We start from the raw sequence: 23,424 nt of genomic DNA, 5'->3' as shown, positions 1-23,424 counted from the left end.
ATCAATTAAATCTGAGCACATCCAACCAGGGAAACAAGGTGAGAGTGTGGTATTAGTCTGGCTTCGGTGGGTCATCAAGCAGAATCGGCAGGTGTTTCCCAGGGAAAGAGAAGCAGTGGTAGCTCTTGGGCTTTGAAGGAAATGTTTCAACAGGAGAGAGAGAAAAGATGGAGAGGGATTTATATGTAGGTACCTTGGCTACTGCTGAGTCTGCCCTTAAGCGCTTAGGATGGCACTGGGCCCTCTGGCCCCACCCCGGCCTTTACACCGAGGTAAAGGGTGCTTCCCCATCTCTCTTATCAACTACCCCAAGCCCTCTCCTGGCCACAGGCCAATTCCCAATCCTCCTTGAAGTTGACATTTTATTGACAACAGCCAAAATAGGAATGCTGTTCAATGCAGGCCAAGTCAGGGCTTCTGAGCAGCATAATTTGAAATGTGCCAGGATGGTCCCTAAATGTTTCCTACACACCTTACCCAAAGGTATCTCCCACATGGCTGGTCACTGTGCTTAAAATTCTATCATTTAAGTAGCATATTTTGGGTCTACAAGCTGCTTTCTTGAGATAACTTTTTTCTAAAGCTACCTTGGGAGGGTAACACATTAAAACCAGTACCTATTCATGAACTGTTCACTGACCTGGGTACCTGGGAGGGAGGAAGCAGCACAGAGGGTTAAGAGCAAGAGTGATGGGGCGTGGTTGCAGACAGCTTGGGTAGGGACCACTCCTGGCTTCAGGGTACAGGTGGTTGCATTTGGAGAGAGGGTTGAAGAGAAGCTCAGAGGTGGAAGTAGAGGTCATTAGGTTGCTGAAGTCCCCGAGGGCAGCGTAAAGAAAGGCTGTAGCAGCCAGAGCAGGGTGCAGTACCCTGCAGACTGACAGTTTGGGGGTGGGCCACAGTGAGCCCTACCCCTTATGTCTCCACAGGGTTCTAGTTCCTATCCCTTGCAGAGCTCAGAAATGAAGGTAGCTCCCGAGGCTCCTATGCCTGGCCCTTGTCCAGCAATGGCTGCTAGGAATGAACCCACAAGGATATCCCTCAATCCGTCTGTCTGCTGGGCGGCACCCTAGCCCCCACCCTGCACAGTTGCCCCAGTGGACATGCCTCCCTCCTCACTCCCCAACAATTCCCCAGTGCATGGAATAAAGTAAGGGACAAATATAAAAGGGGCATAGGCAGTAGGGTTTGGGTCTGCTTCTAAAGGCACGGCCAAGTGCTCCAGTCCCTCCACATTTGAATAGAGATAATGTATCCACCCCTAGTAAATGAAATGTCAGGAACCATTCTAAGATTTATATAGATAAACTCATTTAATCCTCACAACACTAGGACATGTATATCTATACATAAAATTTTACTATTCATCCCCATTTTACAGATGAGAAAACAGGCACAGAGAGGTTAACAGCTTGCCCAAGAGCACAGAGTTAGTAAGATGGGATGCAGGCTTAGGCCATCCTACACTGCAGCAGTGCACGCTTACCCACTGGGCACTCTGCCTCTCATGCCCTCATCTCTACCAGGCTGGGCAGGGAGAGGTGAGAAAAGCATTTAGTGGCCACCTGCTCTGGACCAGGCACTTGACAAAGACGTGTATGCTTCAATCTCAGGAGAACCCAGTGAAGGATGAGCCATAATCCTCAGGGTCCACATGAGTAAGCAAGACCAGAGAAGGCTGATTATTTGCCAAGGCCACACAGCCCAAGAGGAGGTGGAGCTGAAATCCAAACCTTGGCCTGAGCTCTGCCCTGCATGTGCTCCCTCTCCAACCCCCATATGGAGCTGAAGAGAACAGAGACCAGGATGAGAAGGCTGGAGAGGGGCACTTAGGTGGTCCTCAGGCCTAGCACCTGATCGGGCTCCCCAGGGGTCCATGGGAATCTCCAGACCTCCTCCCCAACCTTGTGTGGCAGGGGAGGGGAACCAGAGAGGCAGGGGACTAAGTCCTTGAAGATGGGCCACTCCGCTGCTCCTGGGGCAATAGCCTGAGGCTGGGCCACTGGGGGCTGGAGTGATGTTCTGTGGGGTCTCCTACCCCCCCCATTGGCTGCCAGGGACCAGGGCAGGATGGGGGATGTTTCCGACCCCCTGCGGTCTCCAGTAGCACCTCCTGATCCTTGCACTTGGGTAAAGAGGGATAAGGCCTAGACGGGGGCACCTCCTCCAGAGGATAAGGGCAACAACCAGATGGCCAGGTGGGCGAGGTCTGGAGCACTCAGGGCAGCCCAGGGCCCAGAAAGCCAAGGATGGTGGGGGAGCTGCCAAGGGCAGGAGCTGGGATGGAAATGCTGCCTCGCCTCTGACCCAGCCTCTGCCAGCCCAGAGATAGCGTCAAGGATGGTGGGACAGCTCAACTCAATGGCTCAGGCAGATGTACCATGGGAAAGGGAGCAGATGCGTGATAGGGAGGGCCCAGGAGTTTCACTGGAGTGGGCGCCGCCGGTACAGTGTGGCCAGGAGCGCAGCTAGGAGCACCCCAGCCACGGCCACCCCAAGCCACGGAGCCCAGGGCAAGTTCCTGACCACCAGCAACTCCTCCAACTCTTCCTCCTCCCGGAATTCTGGGGCCGTGTGTGTCCCAGGGCTGTCCCCCAGGATGGGGGTACTGGGGCCCCCGTGGATCCTAATGGTGTCCTCCGACTCGTACTCGTTTTCCTCCGGAGCGTTGTCAGGCCCCACGCCCAGGGAGTTACTGTGGCTGATGGCGAGGTCTGCGGAGCAGCCCGAGAACGGTTGGCTGTCCATTCTGGATACCAGCCTGCCAGGCTTGCTCAGCTCCAGCTCTGAGCCCCAGCAGTCAGAGCTGCTATCTGGCCATGGCGAGGTGCCTCCAGTGGCAGTACCTGTGGGTGCTGGAGATGCTGGAGTCTCCTGGGAAAGAAAGGAGGGACTGGAGGGACTGAGGATGGTGGGGGGCAAGCCCAGGTTGGGTGGCCCCATTCCCAAAACAGGCCAACCCCTCAGTTCCCAGCCCATAGTGCTGTGAGGCAACCCTCTCTTGGGGACTCAACCCACTGATGGTGCAGGAGGACAGTGGGGGAGGAGGGGACTAAGGCCCTGCAGGAGCATCAGTGGTGAACTCCTCCAGGGCTGAAAGCTCTACTCACTGGCCTGCCTGTGAGCTCACTCCCACCCCAGGGAGCACTTGGTCATGTGTGGCCCCATCTTCTTTGACATTATGCCTGGGCTTGATGGCCATGAAGCAGCCACAGGGTCAGAGGCTGGACCGTGCACCCAAGGGGCCCCATGGACTTGGTTCTTCCAGACAGACAGCAGCAGTAGGGTTAGACGTGCAGGCTCCGAGCAGGCAACTGTGGAGGCTGCTAGGGTCAGAGATGGATGGGCTGGGACTGCAGTTTGTAAAACCCTGGTCATGGTGGGGCAGGCCAGATATCCCAGTGGTGAAGAGCAAGGCATCGAGGCAAACAGGCTACCCTGCTCTACCCCTCAATGTTTCCTCACCTGCAAAATAGTATTGATGAGCTTAAAAGGGAGCTGTGAGCTCTAAATGGGTTAATGCATGTGACCAGTGGAGGTGGCCCAGCAAGCCTGACTCTCCTGAAGCATTCACACTTAAGAGTTCTAATGATTATTATTACTCTAAAGGACATGGTGTTAGGTCTGGATGAGGCTAGGTCTCAGCTGTCCCTATGCCCTCAGAAGAAGCCCTGGACCAGCCTAGGCTGGAGACAGAATGGAGACTGGAAAGGGTACAAGGAAGAGGCCTGGATCACTGCTAGGAGGGGCGAGGACTCACCTCCACAAGTCTGTTGCTGTTCCTGATGGTGGGCCCTGTGTTGGCAGACAGCTTTCTGGGCACCGTGCACATATGTTTCCTGTGGCCAGGCACCAAGCCAGTAGGCACTTTGGGTGGCACCACGCCAGAATGCACTGAGTTGATGGGCAATTTGGATGGTGCTAGACTGGTGAGCACATTAATGGGCATTGCACCAGGGGGCTTCAAGCTGGTGGACAACTTGGAAGGCACTGTGCTGCCAAATGCTGAGTTGGTGGGCACCCCTGCCCCGCTGGAGCAGATGGTACCTTCAGCCTGGTCACCAGCACCTCCTGCAGAGGCCAAGCCAGTGGAGGAGGAGGAGGTGCCAATAGATGGAGCTGACACTGGGGGTCCAGGCAAGCAGCTTGCCCTGGGGGTAGAACGGACCAAGGGCTGGAAGGAGACAGTCGGAGACACAGGCCCATAGGATGATGTGAAACTGGAGACCACGCCTGCAGGTGGCAAAACAAAATGAGAAACACAAACCCACAGGAGTGTTATCCTAAAATCACAGTGGCCTTGGGATCAGAGGGCTGGAGAAGGGTCTCTCTGTCCCAGCTCACACCATCCCTATTGCATCCAAGCCTCCCAACCTCCTACCCATGGAGGACTCTCCACAGTCTCTTTGGTTCCCAGGGCTGAAGGCCCAATGGTTGCAGATAAATCCTTGGTCCTGTCCCTCCTCAGTCCTTGACGTGTTCTCTCACAAGAGCAAAATGATCCCTCCCTTTAACAGGGTCTAGGAGCTTGAAAATCATTATTAATTTTCCTCTCTGCTTTTTCTTCTCCTGCCTAGGACACCCCCCTTTCCTCTTGTGTCTGCCTCTTCCATCCTCTCCTTAGACAAGTGGAATCCTGGATGTTTCTCCCACTGCCATCTTTCCTCTCAGCAGGAACAATCCTAGGCCAGGGCAAGAGGAGCAGGATGGCTCTTCTTAGAAGAGCTCACACCAGTCATGTGGCACCAGAGGCCCAGTCAGCCCCCAGTGTGTGCAAATCTTCTAGGAGGCCCAAGGGCTTGGGGGTACAGGGACAAAGCCACCCCTGGGAGGAGAGTCTGAACTGGGGGAATCAGGAGGGAGCAGGTGGTGATGGTCCATAAAGGCAGCTACATAAGGATTCACCATGGAACTCTTGAGAACACACATGCCTGGCCCTACAGCTGACAAAGGTCGGGAGTGATTCTGATGTCCACCACCCCCCATCCCAAAGCTAACACCACAGAATCTCATGGGACCTGTGTCCATACTCATACTGAAATCAAAGTGCCCTCTGCCTCCCTGGTCCACAGCAGCATTTCTTGAAAAGATGTTCCACAGCAAGCTGACAATGCAAAGTGCAAAAGGATACGTGGGTTAGAGTTTGGTGTGACAGGAGCATGGGACGCTAAGGTGGCTTCTCTGAGCTCCTGTGTCTTGTGGCTGTTCCGTGGGCACTGTGGGCTGGCTGGGCATCACTGTCATGTGGAACACAGTTTGGGAAATAGTGGTGCAGAGATGCCAGCCTGAGACATCAGAGTAGATAGCACTATATTCCTGAGATGTCTGATATAAGGGTCCAGGCCCTTGGCTGATGAAGAACATACTTCTCCTGGGGGCTGAAAAGTTTTAGTGATTCACTGGGAGCTAGAGACCCCTTTAGGGTAGGGCAGTGCTCCCTGACAACAGCTGGCCCAGCCCTGTACTCTTCTTGCACTGTCCTCCAGGTCCTGGCGGATCCCTACATAGTCCCTTTGGTATAGCGCAGGCATGGCCCTAATTCACTTCTACCTGTATCCACGCCCTCTGCAATGTGACCTTGTCAGTCCTCTCATGTAGGGATGGAGTCTATCTTTCTACTCCTTGATGCTGGGCTGGCCTTGTAACTTGCTTTGTCCCACAGAAAGAGGCAGGAGGAAAACTGCGCCAGTTTTGAGCCTATGCCCCAGAAGCCCACTCTCCCTCTCTCAGAACTCTGCTCAGGTATATGAAATGGGCTTGACTGCTGGAAGGTAAGAGACTCATAGAAGAGAACTGAGGTGCCCCAGCCAACAGCCGTAAACAGCTTATATGTACCCTGATGCATATATAAGAGGGAATTCAGCCCATCTGAGCCAGCCCAAATTGCTGACCCACACAATCATGAGCTAAGTAAATAGTCGTATTTTAAGCTACTAAATTTTGGGATTGTATGTTACAAAGCAAATACTAACCAATATGCCCTCTGAGGAACTGGGTTGTTCCCTGGGGTGAACTCATTTCCCTGGGGAATACCACCTTTGCCTCCTGTCCAAGAAAACCAGAGGGGCAACTCTAACCCTTACCCTCACTGGGAGGTCAGAAAGGCCCTATAACTCCAGGGTCCATGCATACCTGCTGTGTGGGTAGTGCCCAGTTCTGTGTCTTGCTCCTGATGTCCACTGCAGGTCAGAGGGCTGAGGGCCACCGTGTCAGATGAGGGCTGCAGGGGGCCACCCAGCCTCTTGAGGACAGCCCCAGAGCTGGGTGGCTGTGGGGCTTTCTTCGAACTCTGCACGAAGGAATATATGAATAAGGCAGTTGCTTCTCCCAGGAGCTGGCAAAGGGCAGCTTATGCTTGGGATGGCTCCTACAGGCCACAGCCCATGCCATGAAGCACAGGACCAAGGAAGCCCTTGCCTCGGCTTTGGTCATTGCCAGGACTTCTATCTGCAGGTGACTTTGAAGCCACCTCATAGAAAATCATCCTATGGGGGGTCCCTATTCATCTGTCTGGCCCTAAAGAAAGGTCCCCATCTTTGGGGCCACTGCACAGACCCCTTTCTTATGCTTCAAGTCCAAGTGGTGTCTCCTGGACACCTCACTGCCCACTCATCCTATCCCAATAGAATCAGTCATCTTAACCCCCAAACTTTACTGGCAATGATTACAGCTCCAAACATCCCCCCCTTCCCCCATCACCTCCTGCATCCTCACTCTCCCTCATCTGGTCATCCCCTGATCCCTTGACCCAGCTCAACATCTCACATGGACCACTGCAAAGACCTCAGAATTGTGACCTCACAGCTGGCTGATGACAGAGGGGTGGGGGCTGCCACATAATGAAGACCTGGTTGGCAGTCCGGGAGCTGGGGCAGATCCATATTGGGGGAGCCCTGGGGTTCTGAGCAGAGATTAGGCATGATTTGTCGGGGACTTCCGGAAGGCTGGGTGAGCAGAAGTGGGCAGACGGGAACACAAAAGCAGGAGGTTCAAGGTAGATCGTGAGGACACACCTCTCCCAGGGACTCTGGTGACTGGGTGTCCTGGACAGGCATAGGGTAACTTGGCTCGTCCTCTCTGTAGCCATTGCAGGGGATGCTGGGGGCCACAGCAGGTGTGGATGGCCCTGGAACCCCAGCAGGAACTGATGGCCGCTCCAGTGGGGATGGGGAGTTGTTCGGATTCCCTGAAGGACAAAGATATTGTGATGTCAAGGAGGAATTGGGGTGCTCTCAGTGACAAGAGAGGCCTGGGTGCTCCTAGAACTCCAGGTCCATGGCTATCAGTCCCCCACAGCATCAAACTCTATCCTGACGTGGGCAGTACTCCTCAGAGGAGACCAGCTTCCCGAAGCAGGAGGCAGGTATCGGAGGGAGTGGTGGTGGAGAGGACAAGGAGAGGTAGGAGGAGTAGTGGGGGAAGTGAGAGTGTTGGGGGCACCTCGCAGGCCTCTCACCACCCAGACTGTGTCAGCAGTCACCACTTCTCTTTCCCCAGGCATTCTGGGACACCGTGGCTTTCTTCTCCTCCTCGTGGGTGGCTTTCACCACTATCTGACCCCTGACCTAAAGCTTCCTCCTCAGCCCCTCCCCTTTGCCCCCACCATCCACGCCTGGCCCTACCACAGCTGTTTTTATCTGGGGGAATCACTGGTAATCTCCACAAATGAAGAGATGTTAGAAAGGAAGGAGGGGAGGAAGGAAGGGAGGGGGAGGAAAAAAAAGAAAGGCAAACATGGGGATATTTTAAGGCTGTAAATCTGAGCAGTGTCTCAGGAATTGTCTCTAGTCTGAAATATATATAGGGCTGGTGTGAATTTTCTTCCTGCCTCAGCCCCTGAGACCCTGGCCTCAGCAGACCCCCTCTGAGTACTTGGCCTGGCAGGGAGCATTGAGAGGGCTTTGAGGGATAACTGGGCAGCTGCGGGGGTGGGAGGCAGCTAAGGAGGCTCTAGGGGAAACCAGTGGGAGGGGAAGAGATGAGGGGAAAGGAAGTAAGGAGCCCATGAGGAAGAAAGAAGAGACAGTGAAGGGAGGGGGAGAGAAGAGATGAGCAAAGAGAGGGAAGGCAAACTGAGGGAGAGTAGACGGGAGGAAATGAGAAAAGCGTGGGAGGCAAACGTCACAGCCACAAAAATTAGAGGAGGCTCCATTTGCTGAGCACATGGAAGGTACCCAGCCCCAGCTAAGCACTCAACATGCCGTCATCCCATGGTATCCACTGCAGCCCTACAAGGTAAATGTTGCCATTAGCCCCATTTTACAGAGAAGAAGACTGAGACTTAGGGAATAAAGGGGCTTGGCCAAAGGGTTAATAAAGATTAATAAGTGGCAAAGCATGGATCTACACTCAGGTTTGTCCACTGCCCAGGAGTGATGGGAGGGAGGATGAGAGATGAAGACAGCAGGTATGGGGTGAGAGGAGAGGGAGAGTGGAGGCCAGGGAATCAGACAGGAGTTCCAGAAGAAGGGCCAAGGTGGGAGGCTCACGTAGCAGGTTGCTCTGGTAGACTCGGTCCACTTCATCAGCGAGACTGGACAGTTCACAGGCCCTCAGTGCCCCAATGAAGGAAGGCACCCAGCCGTTCCTCCGCCGAAGGCTGTTGAAGAGGTCCCAGAGAGTGCCCTGGTTCCCCCAGCGCTCATAGGAGGCCCGCAGTCGGTCCTGAAAGACACAGCCCTGCCACCAAGCTCAAGCCTGGTAGCCCTAACCCCCTCCCCACTCTGGAGGGGACAGCTGCAGATGGAGGTACCTAGAAAGCTACAAGATGGAAGCAACCATCTGAAACTGAGTCAGAGCCCAGGACAAGGCCAGAGTTTAAGCCCAAGTTTAAAGGTCCAGGAAATAGGCCTTACTGTGTCCCAGGCTCTCTGCTCAGGGCTTTGCATGAATTATCTTATTTAATGCTATTATTACCCCTACTCTACTGATGAGGAAACTGAGGCTTAGCACATACAAACAAGCAACCAGATAGCAGAAACAAAAACCCACAGGAAAAAAAAAAAAAAAAAACTCACAGAAAACATTTACTGCAGAACTAAATGGCAAGGTATTCCCACAAACACCAAAATACAAGAGGGAGGAGCCAAACCCTACCAGCCACAAACTCACATACCACCGGTATCTGCATGGAGGAAGCAGGGGGAGGCCTCAGGGTTCAATGTGGGGACAGCTAAAACTGGGAGGGGCCAGGCTCACTTCACTAGGGGCCCACAGCAAGTGCTGAGGGAGCTAGCACAGTCTGGCTCCCAAAGACTCTCAAAGTTGAGCCCCAGGCGCCCTGCCAGGATGGGTCCCATGACTAGGAGAATGCAATTGAAACTAAACAGGAACAAGGACAAAAGAGATAAAGAAAAAGAAGGTTCCGATGAAAGTGGGTGAGGGGTCCCAAGCCCAGAAATCTCAGTGCCATATTTTGGAGCACTATACCAAAACGACACAAGAGGGAGCTCAGTGAGGTTGGAAAGGACACCCTGAGCCACACTTCATTCTGAAAGTTAGAAAACTGTCAAGGATGGGAAGCAAGATACAACAGAGAAGGAAGGAGTTGGTCCTGGCTTGGGAGAAGCTCTGAATTCCACAGCCCTGCCCCCAGTCCATGCCTGGTTGTCACGCCCCGGCTCACCTGGTCACTTATTGTGAGGCAGGATAGGTAAGGCAGAATCTCCAGAACATGAATATTGCAAAAATTGCCATGATGGTCGCGGATATACTGATAAGTCTTGTCCTCAGCAAACGTCATCGCTGTCTGGGTTCTGAAGTGGCAGAGGGCTCTGGCCCATGAAGGGTGGATGGACTGAGAGAGAGGAAAAAAGACTGGAAGAAAACAGACCACACATGGCAACAGAGTTGGGAGTGGAGTTGGACAAAAGGCAATTCTCTCTTTCTTTTTCAACTCTTTGGAATTTTTGCTCTTTTCTTTAATCATCCTATTTTACTGCTTAAGTCTCAGAGGCCCTCAATGAATTTGCCTAAAAACAAATTGGTGAAAAAAAAAAAAATCAGATCTAGAAGACCTAGGGCCCATTTCTGCCCTGCAGGTCGGTCATTGCTGGGGAGAGCTCTGGCTCCTGCCCCATTATCCCCAGGTCTGAATGTGCCCCTAGCTTCTGATAGCAAAAGGGCACCGCCTAGAAGTGCTGCTCCTTTGGAGTATACTGAGGGGGAAGGGGAGGAGAGGGAGGAGGAGGGGTAGGAGGGAGAGGATGGGGAAGAGGAGAAGGCACCCAACATAATAATAGGATCTATCCTATTCTTACCGTGAAGAAAATGAAGCACCAAGGAATTAAGGGGATTTGCTAGTGAGTAGAAGAGCAAAGAACTGAGGTCTTCAGGATCTGGGATCAGGTTCTTCCCAGAACATGACTGCAGGCCCACAATTACACTAAAGCTTGCTACACACATTTTTTAAATTAAAAAAAAATTTTTTTTTTTAAATTTTTGGCTGTGTTGGGTCTTCATTGCTGCACATGGGCTCTCTCTAGTTGCAACGAGCGGGGGCTACTCTTCGTTGAGGTGCACAGGCTTCTCATTTTGGTGGCTTCTCTTGTTGCAGAGCACGGGCTCTAGGCGCACGGGCTTCAGTAGTTGTAGCACATGGGTTCAGTAGTTGTGGCTCGCAGGCTCTAGAGCTCAGGCTCAGTAGCTGTGGCGCATGGGCTTAGTTTCTGCGCAGCATGTGGGATCTTTCCGGACTAGGGCTCGAACCTGTGTCCCCTACATTGGCAGGCAGATTCTTAACCACTGCACCACCAGAGAAGCCCTACATACATATTTTTTCAGTAGGAGGCTGAGTTCCACTTCTGGGTGTGACCCCAGGCAAGTTATCAGCCTTTTCCAGGCTTGTCCTCACCCCTAAAATGGCTCAGAGAGGTTGTTTTGACAATACAGTAGTTCAGCCTTATAAGCCTGAAATTTAAAAGTACCCCCAATAGAATCAATTGCCGCAGGTTGCTTATGTAGCACTTAACACAATTTTCAATTATAGATCTGTTGTTTGCTTGTTTCTTATTTGCCTTTCTCATGGGAGAGAGCTGCAGGGAATAAGACAGACAAGATCTCTGCCACCATCCAATTTACATTCTACTGGAATGAGACAGATAACAAATCAGAAAACATACACATAAATAAGAATTCCAGACAGTAATAAAGGTTACAGAGAAAATAAAGCAGATGGTGAGACACAGCCCCTGAAGAAGGGCATGCTGCTTGAACTGGGATGGGGAGGGAAGCTTTTCTGAACTGACATTTGAGCTGAACTCAAATGTAAGAAGATCAGTGTTTTGGGCAGAGGGCACAGCAAGTGAGAAGTCCTAAGGTGAAACAAGCTTGGCATGTTTGAAGAATAGAAAGTAGATTGGAGTTGTCCAGGTTTAGAAAGCTAGGGGGAGGGGCAGAGTTCAAGTCAAGGAGGCTGGGAAGGGCCACTAATGTAGGGCATTATAGGAAGGGACTTTGGGTTTTATTTGGAGTGAAACAGGGAGCCATTGGAGGGCTCTGAGCAGGAAAGGGAGAGGATTTTATTTGATTTGACTTATTTGATTTATGTTAAAGACCTCTGTGGTGGTTGTGAGGATCCTGGACTGGGGAGGGGGCAGGACGGAAGCAGGGAGACAAGTCAGGAGGCCACAGCAGGGAATACATGATGGGTATGGCCAGGATGGTAACCATGAAGGTGGCAAGAGATGGCTGGATTCCTGGTATTTTGTGGATATGGGAGGTGAAGGAGAGAGAAGAATCAAGGCACTAGGTGGATGGAGGGTGCCACTCAGCAAGCCAGAGAGTCTGGGGGAGAAGCAGTGGTGCAGAGAGGACTCCAGAGTTCCATTTTGAACAAGTGAAGCTTGAGATGCTATTGGATGTCCAAAGGGGTTTTCAGGGAGGGAAGTGGGCAGAGGAGAGGGGCAGGCTGGAGTAGAAACTTGGATGTCAAGCTTGGGTGGGACCTCTAAGAGACAGTGCTGCAGAGTAGAGAGTGCCCAGAAGCTGCTGAGGCCACCAGTCCCCTGCCACATGGGAAATGGAGCAGTAGTCCTCCCTACCTGCAGCCCACCAGCCTCATAGCCACATGCTGCATGACCTGCTTTGCCAACCACCAGGTGCTACATTCCTGGTGGGGCGAGTACCAGTGACAGAAATCAAGAGGATCAGAGAGGTGGGGCGGGGGAACAACTCTGTGGTGGCGAACAGATCCCTCCTTCCCTCCCATGGGACCCAGAGAAGTACCAGGAGAGAGTCAGGTGATACATTCTTCTGCATCCCAGCCTCAGCCTTTGAGGCAAAGAGTTTGGGGAGTATGGGTGTATGTAATTGTCCAACCAAAAAGAAAGGAAGCCCATATTTGTTCACATTTATTGAGGGTCCACTATAGGCAGGCACATCCTAAGTTTCTTTCATTTAATTCTTGCCACAATCCCAAGAGGACAAGCGATGCCAAGTTGCACAGCTGACCAGTGGCTTAACAGGATTTGAACCCAGGACTTGCTGCCTCATTGCAGCTCACCATACACCTTGCAGGGCTTAGAGACCCCTGTGGCAAGTGAGACTCACACAGCCCCCTGCCTTGAAGCCCTGGAAGGGGCCAAGGACACTGCCTGGGTGAGGGGGGTCGCTAAGTGACTGTGTGCCTCGGAAGATGCACTATTTAGTCCCTTCTCTTGCGAGGTATGGAAATCTTTCGGACACGTCTGAGGACGTTCTAACCCTGCCCTCCACAACAGCCGGGTTCTCAGGTTCTTCCAGATGTCCTTCCAGATGTTTTTGAGCCTCCAAACGAAGAATGTCGGTTTTGTTTTTTCCAGTGTTTTCCAGGCACCTCCTTCCGGCCTCAGATAAGATGTGGGGCGGATAGTTCCTGACCGTCGCGTCTAGGAGAGTTCTGACCCGACTGCGCCAGAAGCTGAGTTTAGACCGCTCCGCCCTCCCGGAAGGGGCGAGGCCTCACAGTCTCGGCTCCTATTCCTGAATTCCCGGGCCAGACCCAGGTCCGCGGAGGACCGGGAGGCTGTTCTGAACCACCGAAAACAGCCAAGAACCAAGGGAGGGCAGCAGTCCGCGACCCCCAAAAGCGCGGCCGCCAGAGATTGGCGCACCTGGGCTAGGCCTCGCCTGGGAGTCACCCTGGGCCTGTGGGCAACTGGAGGAGCTCAGTAGCCAGCGCCCTTCTCCTTCCGGCCCAACCTCCCCTCCAGCCCGAGCAGGCGCCCGCGCCACCCACCTCCCGAGCCCCCGGTGCTGGATGCGGTGCACGGAGCTCTCGCTGCCCCGAACACCCTATGCGTTAGTACCTGCTCTTCCCAGCTCCCCGCGCGCCCCAAGCCCCGTGCACCCCGGCGGACTCCTAGTCCCACTCGGCTCCTGCGCCGCGTACCACCTCCCCGAAAGGCATCTGTGCGCCCTGAGTCCAGAGGACCGAGCTCCCAAGGTGACGATCTTACCTTGGGTAGCCACGACCCGGCGACCTGCCTCCAGTCGCGGACAGCCGGGAACCCTCCCCTTCAGGGAGGGAAGGGCGGGGGGTAGGGCCGCGCGGCCATTGGGCAGACAGCGGGGGCGGGCACTTGGCCTCTGTTTGCGGGGCCTCGAGGCTCTGGACGCGCGCTCGGGACAGACCTGGGTTCCTACTAAGTCCACGAAAGTGCAGATGATCTTTCCGTCTTCGTCTCGAGCAACTTCCAGGGGAAGCCCAGGGTCTGACTAGAAACCAAGTAGAAACCGTGGTGGGCTCGATCCCGACGCTTCCCACGCGAAGCTACCCCCTCCTTCCGCCGAGTAATTTGAGGGGTGAGGGTCTTTATGTAGTTCGCTCCTGGACGCCCAGGGCCTAAGCACACAGTCAGTGCTCAATAAACGTCCGGTGTCACGCAGAGTTCACAAGGGTATGAGTGCCCAGCCAGGCGACACTCATTCTGGACCTGAGGAGGCAGGATCGGGGCATGTAGCTGTATGCAGGGCAGGGGCGCCAAGGTTGGCTCGCCCGGCTCGCAGGGTGTGGGCCTTGAGTGCTGCGTGGGAAAGGCCTCCTCCGATCAATGATTTAGGGCGGTACCTCACGGCAGTGCTCGCCTACCACCTCGCCCTTCCTCTGCTGGGCCAGAGGCCAGCAATTATTGAGTGCCCACTGAGTTCCAGGTACAGACTTAAAGTCTTATACCTTAGGGCCCATTAAATATCCGCAAAATAACCAGGTAGAGGTTTATTTTTTCCTATTTTAAAGAAAGATTAAAAGATTTGGAAAAAAAAAAAGATTTGGAAAAACGTTTGGCAGTTCTTAAGTTAAACATATGCTAACCCTATCACCCAGCAATCACTCCTGGTTGACCTATGAGTCCACCTGGAAACATGCACAATAGATAATGTTCATAGTGGCTGTATTGACAATAGGCAAACTCTGGAAACAACCCAAATGTCCATTAATAGAATGGAGAGACAAACTGTGGTGTACACAGAAGTGAAAAACAACAAAGGCGAAAAACTATCGATACAACATGCATGAATCTTACCAGGATGAATGGGCAACATGGCTAAACAAGCCCAGCACAAAAAGTACATGCTGTCTGTTCCCAGCCACAAGGTACGATAAGGTTCAAAAACAGGCAAAACTCGTCTACATAAACAGAAATCATATCACTGGTTACCTCTGGGGAATGTTGAGGAGTGGGTACAAAAGAGCGTTCTGGAGTGATGGAAATGTTCAATATCTTGATGTGAGTGGTGGGTACCTGGGCTTGCACATATGTAAAAATACGTCATCTGTACACTTAAGATTGTTACACTTTTTAGGACTTCCCTGGCGGTCCAGTGGTGAAGACTTTGCCTTTCAATGCAGGGGGTGCAGGTTCGATCCCTGGTCGGGGAGCTAAGATCCCACATGCCTCGTGGCCAAAAAAAGGCCAAAACATAGAACAGAAGCAATGTTGTGACAAGTTCAATAAAGACTTAAAAAAAAAAAGTCACATCAAAAAAAATTCTTTTAGAAAAAGTGTTGTTACACTTTATACTGCAACTTTGAAAAGAAAGACAGGGCTTCCCTGGTGGTGCAGTGGTTAAGAATCCACCTGCCAATGCAGGGGATGGGTTTGAGCCTTGGTCCTGAAAGATCCCACATGCCACGGAGCAACTAAGCCCCTGTATCACAACTACTGAGCCCGAATTATAGAACCCACGAGCCACAACTACTGAACCCCTGTACCACAACTATTGAAGCCCACACACCTAGATCCCATGCTCCGGAACAAGAGAAGCCACCGCAATGAGAAACCTGGGCACCTCAACAAAGAGTAGCCCCCGCTCGCCGTAACTAGAGAAAGCCAGTGCGCGGCAACGAAGACCCAACACAGCCATAAATAAATAAATAAATAAATAATAAATTTTTTCAAAATAATAAAAAAAATTTTTTTAAACTTAAAAAATAATGACAGACAACTAAGGGCTAAGAGGTTTGGCTGAGATCACTTGCAAATGCCTGAGCACACACCTGTCTCCAAAATCAGTGGTACCAAACTGAATCGTAGAAAGATGCCTGAACACCATTCAGATGAGATTTTATTACTTTATGTAGTAACCCTGTGGATATTTCACAACATTCAGCATTTACAAAATGTTGTTAACATCACACCTGAACTCAACTGTGATAAAGCCAGCTCAGCCAAGACAGGGTGAATGTTGATTAGTTTGAGAATTTACTCCTGCTTGCTACCCACCCCAAATTCAGTGACCTCATATCTAATTCTTGCAGGAAGACCATTGGGAGTATGGTGACTGGCTTTCAAATGCAGTTGTCATCCTCTGTCTTTGCTGGACCTTGCAAGGCTTTAAAAAATACAGCTTCCTGAAAAATACAATGAGATACTGACTTACTGCATTTGGACTGATCTAACAAATATACCATAGGCTGGGTGGCTTATACAACGAACATTTATTTCTTGGTTCTGGAGGCTGGGAAGTCCAAGATCAAGGTGCCAACAGATTAGGTGTCTGGTAAGAGTTGTCTTCCTTGTTCACAGACTCAGTCTTCTCACTGTGTCCTCAGAAGGCAGAAGGAGCAAGGGAGCTCTCTTAAAAAAGCACTAATTCTACGGACTTCCCTGGTGGCGCAGTGGTTAAGAATCCGCCTGCCAATGTAGGGGACACTGGTTTGAGTCCTGGCCCGGGAAGATCCCACATGCCGCAGAGCAACTAAACCCATGCACCACAACTACTGAGCCTGAGCTCTAGAGCCCGCGAGCCACAACGACTGAGCCCGCATGCCACAACTACTGAAGCCCGCACGCCTAGAGCCCATGCTCTGCAACAAGAGAAGCCACGACAATCAAAAGTCCACGCACTGCAAGGAAGAGTAGCCCCCGCTCGCCGCAACTAGAGAAAGCCCATGCACAGAAACGAAGACCCAACACAGCCAATAAATAAATAAATATCTTTTTTTTTAAAGAACCCAATGCAAACATGGGCAGAAGACCTAAATAGACATTTCTCCAAAGAAGGTACACAGATTGACAACAAACACATGAAACGATGCTCAACGTCACTAATCGTTAGAGAAATGCAAATCAAAATTACAATGAGGTATCACCTCACACCAATTAGAATGGCCATGATCAAAAAATCTACAAACAGGGCTTCACTGGTGGCGCAGTGGTTGAGAGGCCGCCTGCCGATGCAGGGGACACAGGTTTGTGCCCCGGTCCGGGAAGATCCCACATGCCGTGGAGCGGCTGGGCCCATGAACCATGGCCGCTGAGCCTGTGCGTCCGGAGCCTGTACTCCGCAACGGGAGAGGCCACAACAGTGAGAGGCCCGCGTACCGAAAAAAAGAAAAAAAAAAAAAAAATCTACAAACAATAAATGCTGGAGAGGGTGTGGAGAAAAGGGAACCCTCTTGCACTGTTGGTGGGAATGTAAATTGATACAGCCACTATGGAGAACAGTAGGGAGGTTCCTCAAAAAACTAAAAATAGAACTACCATACAACCCAACAATCCCAGTACTGGGCAAACACCCTGAGAAAACCATAATTCAAAAAGAGTCATGTACCACAATGTTCATTGCAGCTCTATTTACAATCGCCTGGACATGGAAGCAACCTAAGTGTCCATCAACAGATGAATGGATAAAGAAGATGTGGCACATATATACAATGGAATATTACTCAGCCATAAAAAGAAACGAAATTGAGTTATTTATAGTGAGGTGAATGGACCTAGAACCTGTCATACAGAGAGCAGTAAGTCAGAAAGAGAAAAAAAATACCATATGTTAGCACATATATATGGAATCTAAAAAAAAAAAAAAAAGGTTCTGAAGAACCTAGGGGCAGGACAGGAATAAAGATGCAGACATAGAGAATGGACTTGAGGACACAGGGAGGGGGAAGGGTAAGCTGGGACGAAGTGAGAGAGTGGCATGGACATATATACACTACCAAATGTAAAATAGCTAGTGGGAAGCAGCCGCATAGCACAGGAAGATCAGCTTGGTGCCCTGTGTCCACCTAGAGGGGTGGGATAGAGAGGGTGGGAGGGAGATGCAAGAGGGAGGAGATATGGGGATATATTTATATGTATAGCTGATTCACTTTGTTATACAGCAGAAACTAACACACCATTGTAAAGCAACTATACTCCAATAAAGATGTTTAGAAAAAAAGAATCCACCTGCCAATGCAGGGGACATGGGTTCGAGCCCTGGTCTGGGAAGATCCTACATGCTGTGGAGGAACTAAGCCTGCGAGCCACAACTACTGAGCCCACGTGCCACAACAACTGAAGCCCACGCGCCTAGAGCCCGTGCTCCGCAACAAGAGAAGCCACCACAGTGAGAAGCTCACGCACTGCAACGAAGAGTAGCCCCCACTCGCCGCAATTAGAGAATGTCCACGCACAGCAATGAAGACCCAGTGCAGTCAAAAATAAGGAGAAAAACCATATGATCATCTCAATAGATGCAGAAAAAACTTTTGACAAAATTCAACACCGATTTATGATAAAAACTCTCCAGAAAGTGGGCATAGAGGGAACCTACCTCAACATAATGAAGGCTGTATATGACAAACCCACAGCAAACATCATTCTCAATGGTGAAAAACTGAAAGCATTTCCTCTAACATCAAGAACAAGGCAAGGATGTCCACTCTCACCACTATTATTCAACATAGTTTTGGAAGTCCTAGCCATGGCAATCAGAGAAGAAAAAGAAATAAAAGGAATACAAATTGGAAAAGAAGAAGTAAAACTGTCACTGTTTGCAGATGACATGATACTATACATAGAGAATCCTAAAGATGCCACCAGAAAACTACTAGAGCTAATCAATGAATTTGGTAAAGTTGCAGGACACAAAATTAATGCACAGAAATCTCTTGCATTCCTATATACTAATGATGAAAATTCTGAAAGAGAAATTAAGGAAACACTCCCATTTACCATTGCAATAAAAAGAATAAAATACCCAGAACAAACCTACCTAGGGACACAAAAGACCTGTATGCAGAAAACTATAAGACACTGATGAAAGAAATTAAAGATGATACCAACAGATGGAGAGATATACCATGTTCTTGGATTGGAAGAATCAATATTGTGAAAATGACTACATTACCCAAAGCAATCTAAAGATTCAATGCAATCCCTATCAAATTACCAATGGCATTTTTTACAGAACTAGAACAAAAAATCTTAAAATTTGTATGGAGACACGAAAGACCCCGAATAGCCAAAGCAGCCTTGAGGGAAAAAAGCAGAGCTGGAGGAATCAGACTCCCTGACTTCAGACTATGCTACAAAGCTACAGTAATCAAGACAATATGGTACTGGCACAAAAACAGAAATATAGATCAATGGAACAAGATAGAAAGCCCAGAGATAAAGCCACACACCTATGGTCAACTAATCCATGACAAAGGAGGCAAGGATATACAATGGAGAAAAGACAGTCTCTTCAATAAGTGGTGCTGGGAAAACTGGGCAGCTACATGTAAAAGAATGAAATTAGAACACTCCCTAACACCATACACAAAAATAAAACCAAAATGGATTAGAGACCTAAATGTAAGACCAGACACTATAAAACTCTTAGAGGAAAACATACGCAGAACACTCTTTGACATAAATCACAGCAAGATCTTCTTTGATCCACCTCCTAGAGTAATGGAAAGAAATACAAAAATAAACAAATGGGACCTAATGAAACTTAAAAGCTTTTGCACAGCAAAGGAAACCATAAACAAGATGAAAAGACAACCCTCAGAATGCGAGAAAATATTTGCAAACGAATCAACAGACAAAGGATTAATCTCCAAAATATATAAACAGCTCATGCAGCTCAATATTTTATAAATAAACAACCCAATCCAAAATTGGGCAGAAGACCTAAATAGACATTTCTCTAAAGAAGACATACAGATGGCCAAGAAGCACATGAAAAGCTGATCAACATCACTAATTATTAGAGAAATGCAAATTAAAACTGCAATGAGGTATCACCTCACACCGGTTAGAATGGGCATCATCCGAAAATCTACAAACAACAAATGCTGGAGAGGGTGTGGAGAAAAGGGAACCCTTTTGCACTGTTGGTGGGAATGTAAATTGATACAGCCACTATGGAGAACAGTATGGAGGTTCCTTAAAAAACTAAAAATAGAATTACCATATGATCCAGCAATCCCACTACTGGGCATATACCCAGAGAAAACCATAATGCAAAAAGACACATGCACCCCAATGTTCACTGCAGCACTATTTACAATAGCCAGGTCATGGAAGCAACCTAAATGCCCATTGACAGATGACTGGATAAAGAAGATGTGGTACATATATACAGTGGAATATTACTCAGCCATAAAAAGGAACGAAATTGGGTCATTTGTAGAGACGTGTATGGATCTAGAGACTGTCATACAGAGTGAAGTAAGTCAGAAAGAGAAAAACAAATATCATATATTAACGCATATATGTGGAACCAAGAAAAATGGTACAGATGAACTGGTTTGCAGGGCAGAAATTGAGACACAGATGTAGAGAACAAACGTATGGACACCATGGGGGGAAAGCAGCGTGGGGGTGGGGAAGGGGTGGTGTGATGAACTGGGAGATTGGGATTGACATTTATACACTGATGTGTATAAAATGGATGACTAATAAGAACCTGCTGTATAAAAAAATAAATAAAATTCAAAAAAAAAAGCACTAATTCTATTCATGAGGGCCTCACCCTTATGATCTAATCACCTCCCAAAGACCCCACCTCCAAATACCGTCACATTGGGGATTAGTTTTCAATATATGAATGGGGGAGTGGAGCAGACAAAAACAGTCAGTCTACAGCAAATATCAACCAGCTATTATAGAAGAAACAAACAAAATGAGGTGTCAGCAAGGATATGGAGAAATTGGAACCTTTGTACATTTCGGGTGGGAATGTGAAATGGTGCAGCTGCTATGCAAAACAGTACGGCAGTTCCTCAAAAAAGTAAAAATAGGCGGGGCAGGCCGGAGCGTGTCGGGAGTGGGCCCCGAGGCCCGAGCCGCGGGACCCAAGCGAAGGCCGCGCCGAGGTATCAGGGCCCAGCCCGGCTGCCCTAGCCGCCACCACGGGCATCAAATTTTTAGAAGTTATCAAACCTTTCTGTGCAGTTCTACCAGAAATTCAGAAACATGAAAGGAAAATCAAGTTTGGAGAGGAGGTACTACGGACTGCTATAACTCTCTTCATCTTCTTAGTATGTTGTCAGATACCACTATTTGGAATCATGGCATCAGATTCTGCAGATCCTTTCTACTGGATGAGAGTTATTCTTGCATCCCACAGAGGAATGCTAATGGAATTGGGTATCTCCCCCATTGTAACATCTGGTTTGATTATGCAGTTGTTAGCTGGAGCCAAAATCATTGAAGTTGGAGATACACCCAAAGATAGAGCCCTATTCAATGGAGCCCAGAAACTATTTGGTATGATCATTACCATCAGGCAAGCCATTGTGTATGTCATGACGGGCATGTACGGGGATCCCGCTGAAATGGGTTCTGGAATCTGTCTCCTTATCATCATTCAGTTGTTTGTTGCTGGTTTGATTGTGCTGCCGTTAGATGAGCTGCTACAGAAGGGTTACAGCTTGGGGTCTGGGATTTCCCTCTTTATTGCCACCAACATCTGTGAAACCATTGTCTGGAAGGCCGTTAGTCCTACTACCATTAACACTGGCAGAGGTACCGAGTTTGAGGGTGCAGTCATAGCTCTCTTTCATTTACTGGCCACCAGGATAGCAGCATTATTCACAATAGCCACAAGGGAGAAGCAACCCAAATGTCTATTGATGGATGAATGGATAGAACAAAATATAGTATATACATACAATGGAATATTATTTAGCCTTAAAAAGGACAAAAATTCTAACATATGCTATTACATGGATGAACTTTGACAGCATTATACTAAGTGAAATAAGCCAGTCACAAAAGGACAACTGTATGACTCCACTTACATAAGGGATCTAGAGTAGTCAAATTCACAGAGTAGAAAGTAGAATGGTGATTGCCAGGGGCTTGAGGCAATGGAGAATGGAGAGTTAGTGTCTAATGGGTAGAGAGTTTCAGCTGGGGAAGAGGAAAAAGTTCTGGAATGGATGATGGTGATGAATGCACAATGTAAATGTACTTAATGCCACAGAACTTTACAATTAAAACTGGTTAAAATGGTAAATTTTACATTATGTATATTTTGCCATAATAAAAATCCAGGTCTAGGTAGTTTCCTGCCACCTTTTTCAGGGAACCAAAGGAGGGCACAACATCACATCTATGGTATTCTTGCTAAAACTCATAATCTGAGGAAACCCAAAATAAGGAACATTCAACAGCTGTCCTACACAATACCGTAGCCACTTGCCACATATAGCTATTTTAATTAAAATTAAATAAAATGTAAAATTCATTTGTTATAAAGCAGAAACTAACACACCATTGTAAAGCAATTATACTCCAATAAAGATGTAAAAAAAAAAAAGTAAAATTCATTTCCTCATCCCCACTAGCCACATTTCAAATGCTATTTTCATGTGGCTAATGACTATCATATTGGACAGCATAGATACAGAGTATTTCTATCATCACAGAAAGTTCTATTGGCCAGTTTTTTTTAAGTTGTATTGGACAGCACTGATCTATAGAATAACTCTCCAAAAATGTGAAGGACATGAAAGACAAGGAAAGACTGAGGAACTGCTCCAGATTAAAGGAGAATAAAGAAACATAACAACTAAAAGCAATGTGGGATTCTGGGTTGGACCCTGAAACTGAAAAAGGACATCAGTGGGACAAATGATGAACTCTTACTAAGGCCTTTGGATTAGTTAATATTCTATTACGGTTAATTTTCTGGTTTTGGTCATTGTACTGTGGTTACGTAAGATGTAAACATTTGTATTATTTTTGCAACTGTTTCGTAAGTCTGAAATTATTTGAAAATGAAAATTTTAAGTGAAATTTAAAAATCATCTTTTGACTCTATCCAGCTATTTATATTCTCTTTCACTGTTGACTGCATCCCACCCTATTTCATGAATAAAATTTATTGATCATTGTGCATTTATTAGGGGAAAGGCAAGTCCAGAGAGTGATCTATACTATAGGTCGCCCCCCGCTCCATTGAGGTCCTAGGAGGCCCCCTCACCAGTAAAGTTCATCCCCAGGCAGGTGGCCCATGTCTCCAGACCAGTGCTCCAAGGAAGGCTGTGGCTCACATGCTATGACTCAGCAACCACCAGCTCATGTTTCCCCCCAGAGACCAAAGTCAGGCCCAAAGATAGTGCCAGAGGGCCCCAAAAATGTACATGTTCAAACGTCTAAGTTCCTTCAGGGGACTCTCCAAACTGAAAAACAAAATATAATCCCTGCCTTTACAACCTCATTTCAAGTAATAAGTTTTTAAATTGTTATTCTTTAAACTATTTTATTTTTTTACACTGTCAACTTTATTATGAAAAATTAATACATGCTTATAAAGTTAGTACGGGGAAAAACAGAAATGTTTGAGGAAGAAAACCAAAATTCATACTTATAATCCACCACCCAGAAAAAACTACTGGTAACACTCTGGTGTCTTTTCTTCTAGTACTTTCTCTTCTACAGTGCCGGATCTCTGAGTCCTCTGGCTTCCTGGAATCACCCTTGCCTCGCCCAGCCACATGGGAAGGACATAAAAGGGTCTGGTCTGGTATGAGTCCACCTTACCTCTCAGGGGTCTCAGGAGGAGGAAGGGACTTGGTCTGTGTCAGCTCATGGGTCCGATCCCTGCTGCAGCCAGCGCCTCTGGGGCTATCCAACCCCCTATGGTCTGTGTGGCCTCACCAACCTCAGGACATTGTGTTACTCATCACCTGCCACTCAGGGGCTGCCATCCTGCCCTTCCTTTCTGAGAACTACTGACATA

At 48.8% G+C, this 23,424-nt stretch overlaps 1 protein-coding gene and 1 pseudogene across 4 annotated transcripts; one reads left to right on the top strand and one right to left on the bottom strand.

Moving 5' to 3' along the window:
• Positions 1-1,293: 1,293 nt before the first annotated feature.
• Positions 1,294-13,957, bottom strand: MAVS (mitochondrial antiviral signaling protein). Of its 4 annotated transcripts, none has more exons than XM_027078834.1 (7): positions 13,437-13,957; positions 9,626-9,796; positions 8,490-8,679; positions 7,014-7,186; positions 6,133-6,289; positions 3,761-4,233; positions 1,294-2,874 (listed from the first exon to the last, which is right to left on the bottom strand). In XM_027078834.1, the coding sequence occupies exons 2-7, from the start codon at positions 9,740-9,742 to the stop codon at positions 2,425-2,427; spliced, it is 1,560 nt and encodes a 519-aa protein (XP_026934635.1). In that variant the 5' UTR covers positions 9,743-9,796; positions 13,437-13,957; the 3' UTR covers positions 1,294-2,424. The 4 variants fall into 4 exon arrangements, with proteins under 4 accessions (XP_026934635.1, XP_026934634.1, XP_026934632.1 ...); XM_027078833.1 differs by having other exon boundaries at positions 9,626-9,816; positions 13,437-13,956; XM_027078831.1 differs by lacking the exon at positions 13,437-13,957 and having other exon boundaries at positions 9,626-10,490.
• A 561-nt stretch (positions 13,958-14,518) lies between these two features.
• Positions 14,519-21,325, top strand: LOC113605060 (protein transport protein Sec61 subunit alpha pseudogene; annotated as a pseudogene).
• The last annotated feature ends 2,099 nt before the right edge of the window (positions 21,326-23,424 follow it).

The sequence above is a fragment of the Aethalodelphis obliquidens genome, unplaced genomic scaffold (genome assembly GCF_003676395.1).
Source record: "Aethalodelphis obliquidens isolate GAN/ISIS:26980383/991018 unplaced genomic scaffold, ASM367639v1 scaffold42, whole genome shotgun sequence".
NCBI classification, from domain to species: domain Eukaryota; kingdom Metazoa; phylum Chordata; class Mammalia; order Artiodactyla; family Delphinidae; genus Aethalodelphis; species Aethalodelphis obliquidens.
The sequence above is the reverse complement of the archived record's forward strand: the minus strand, read 5'-3'. Positions and strand labels throughout refer to the sequence as shown.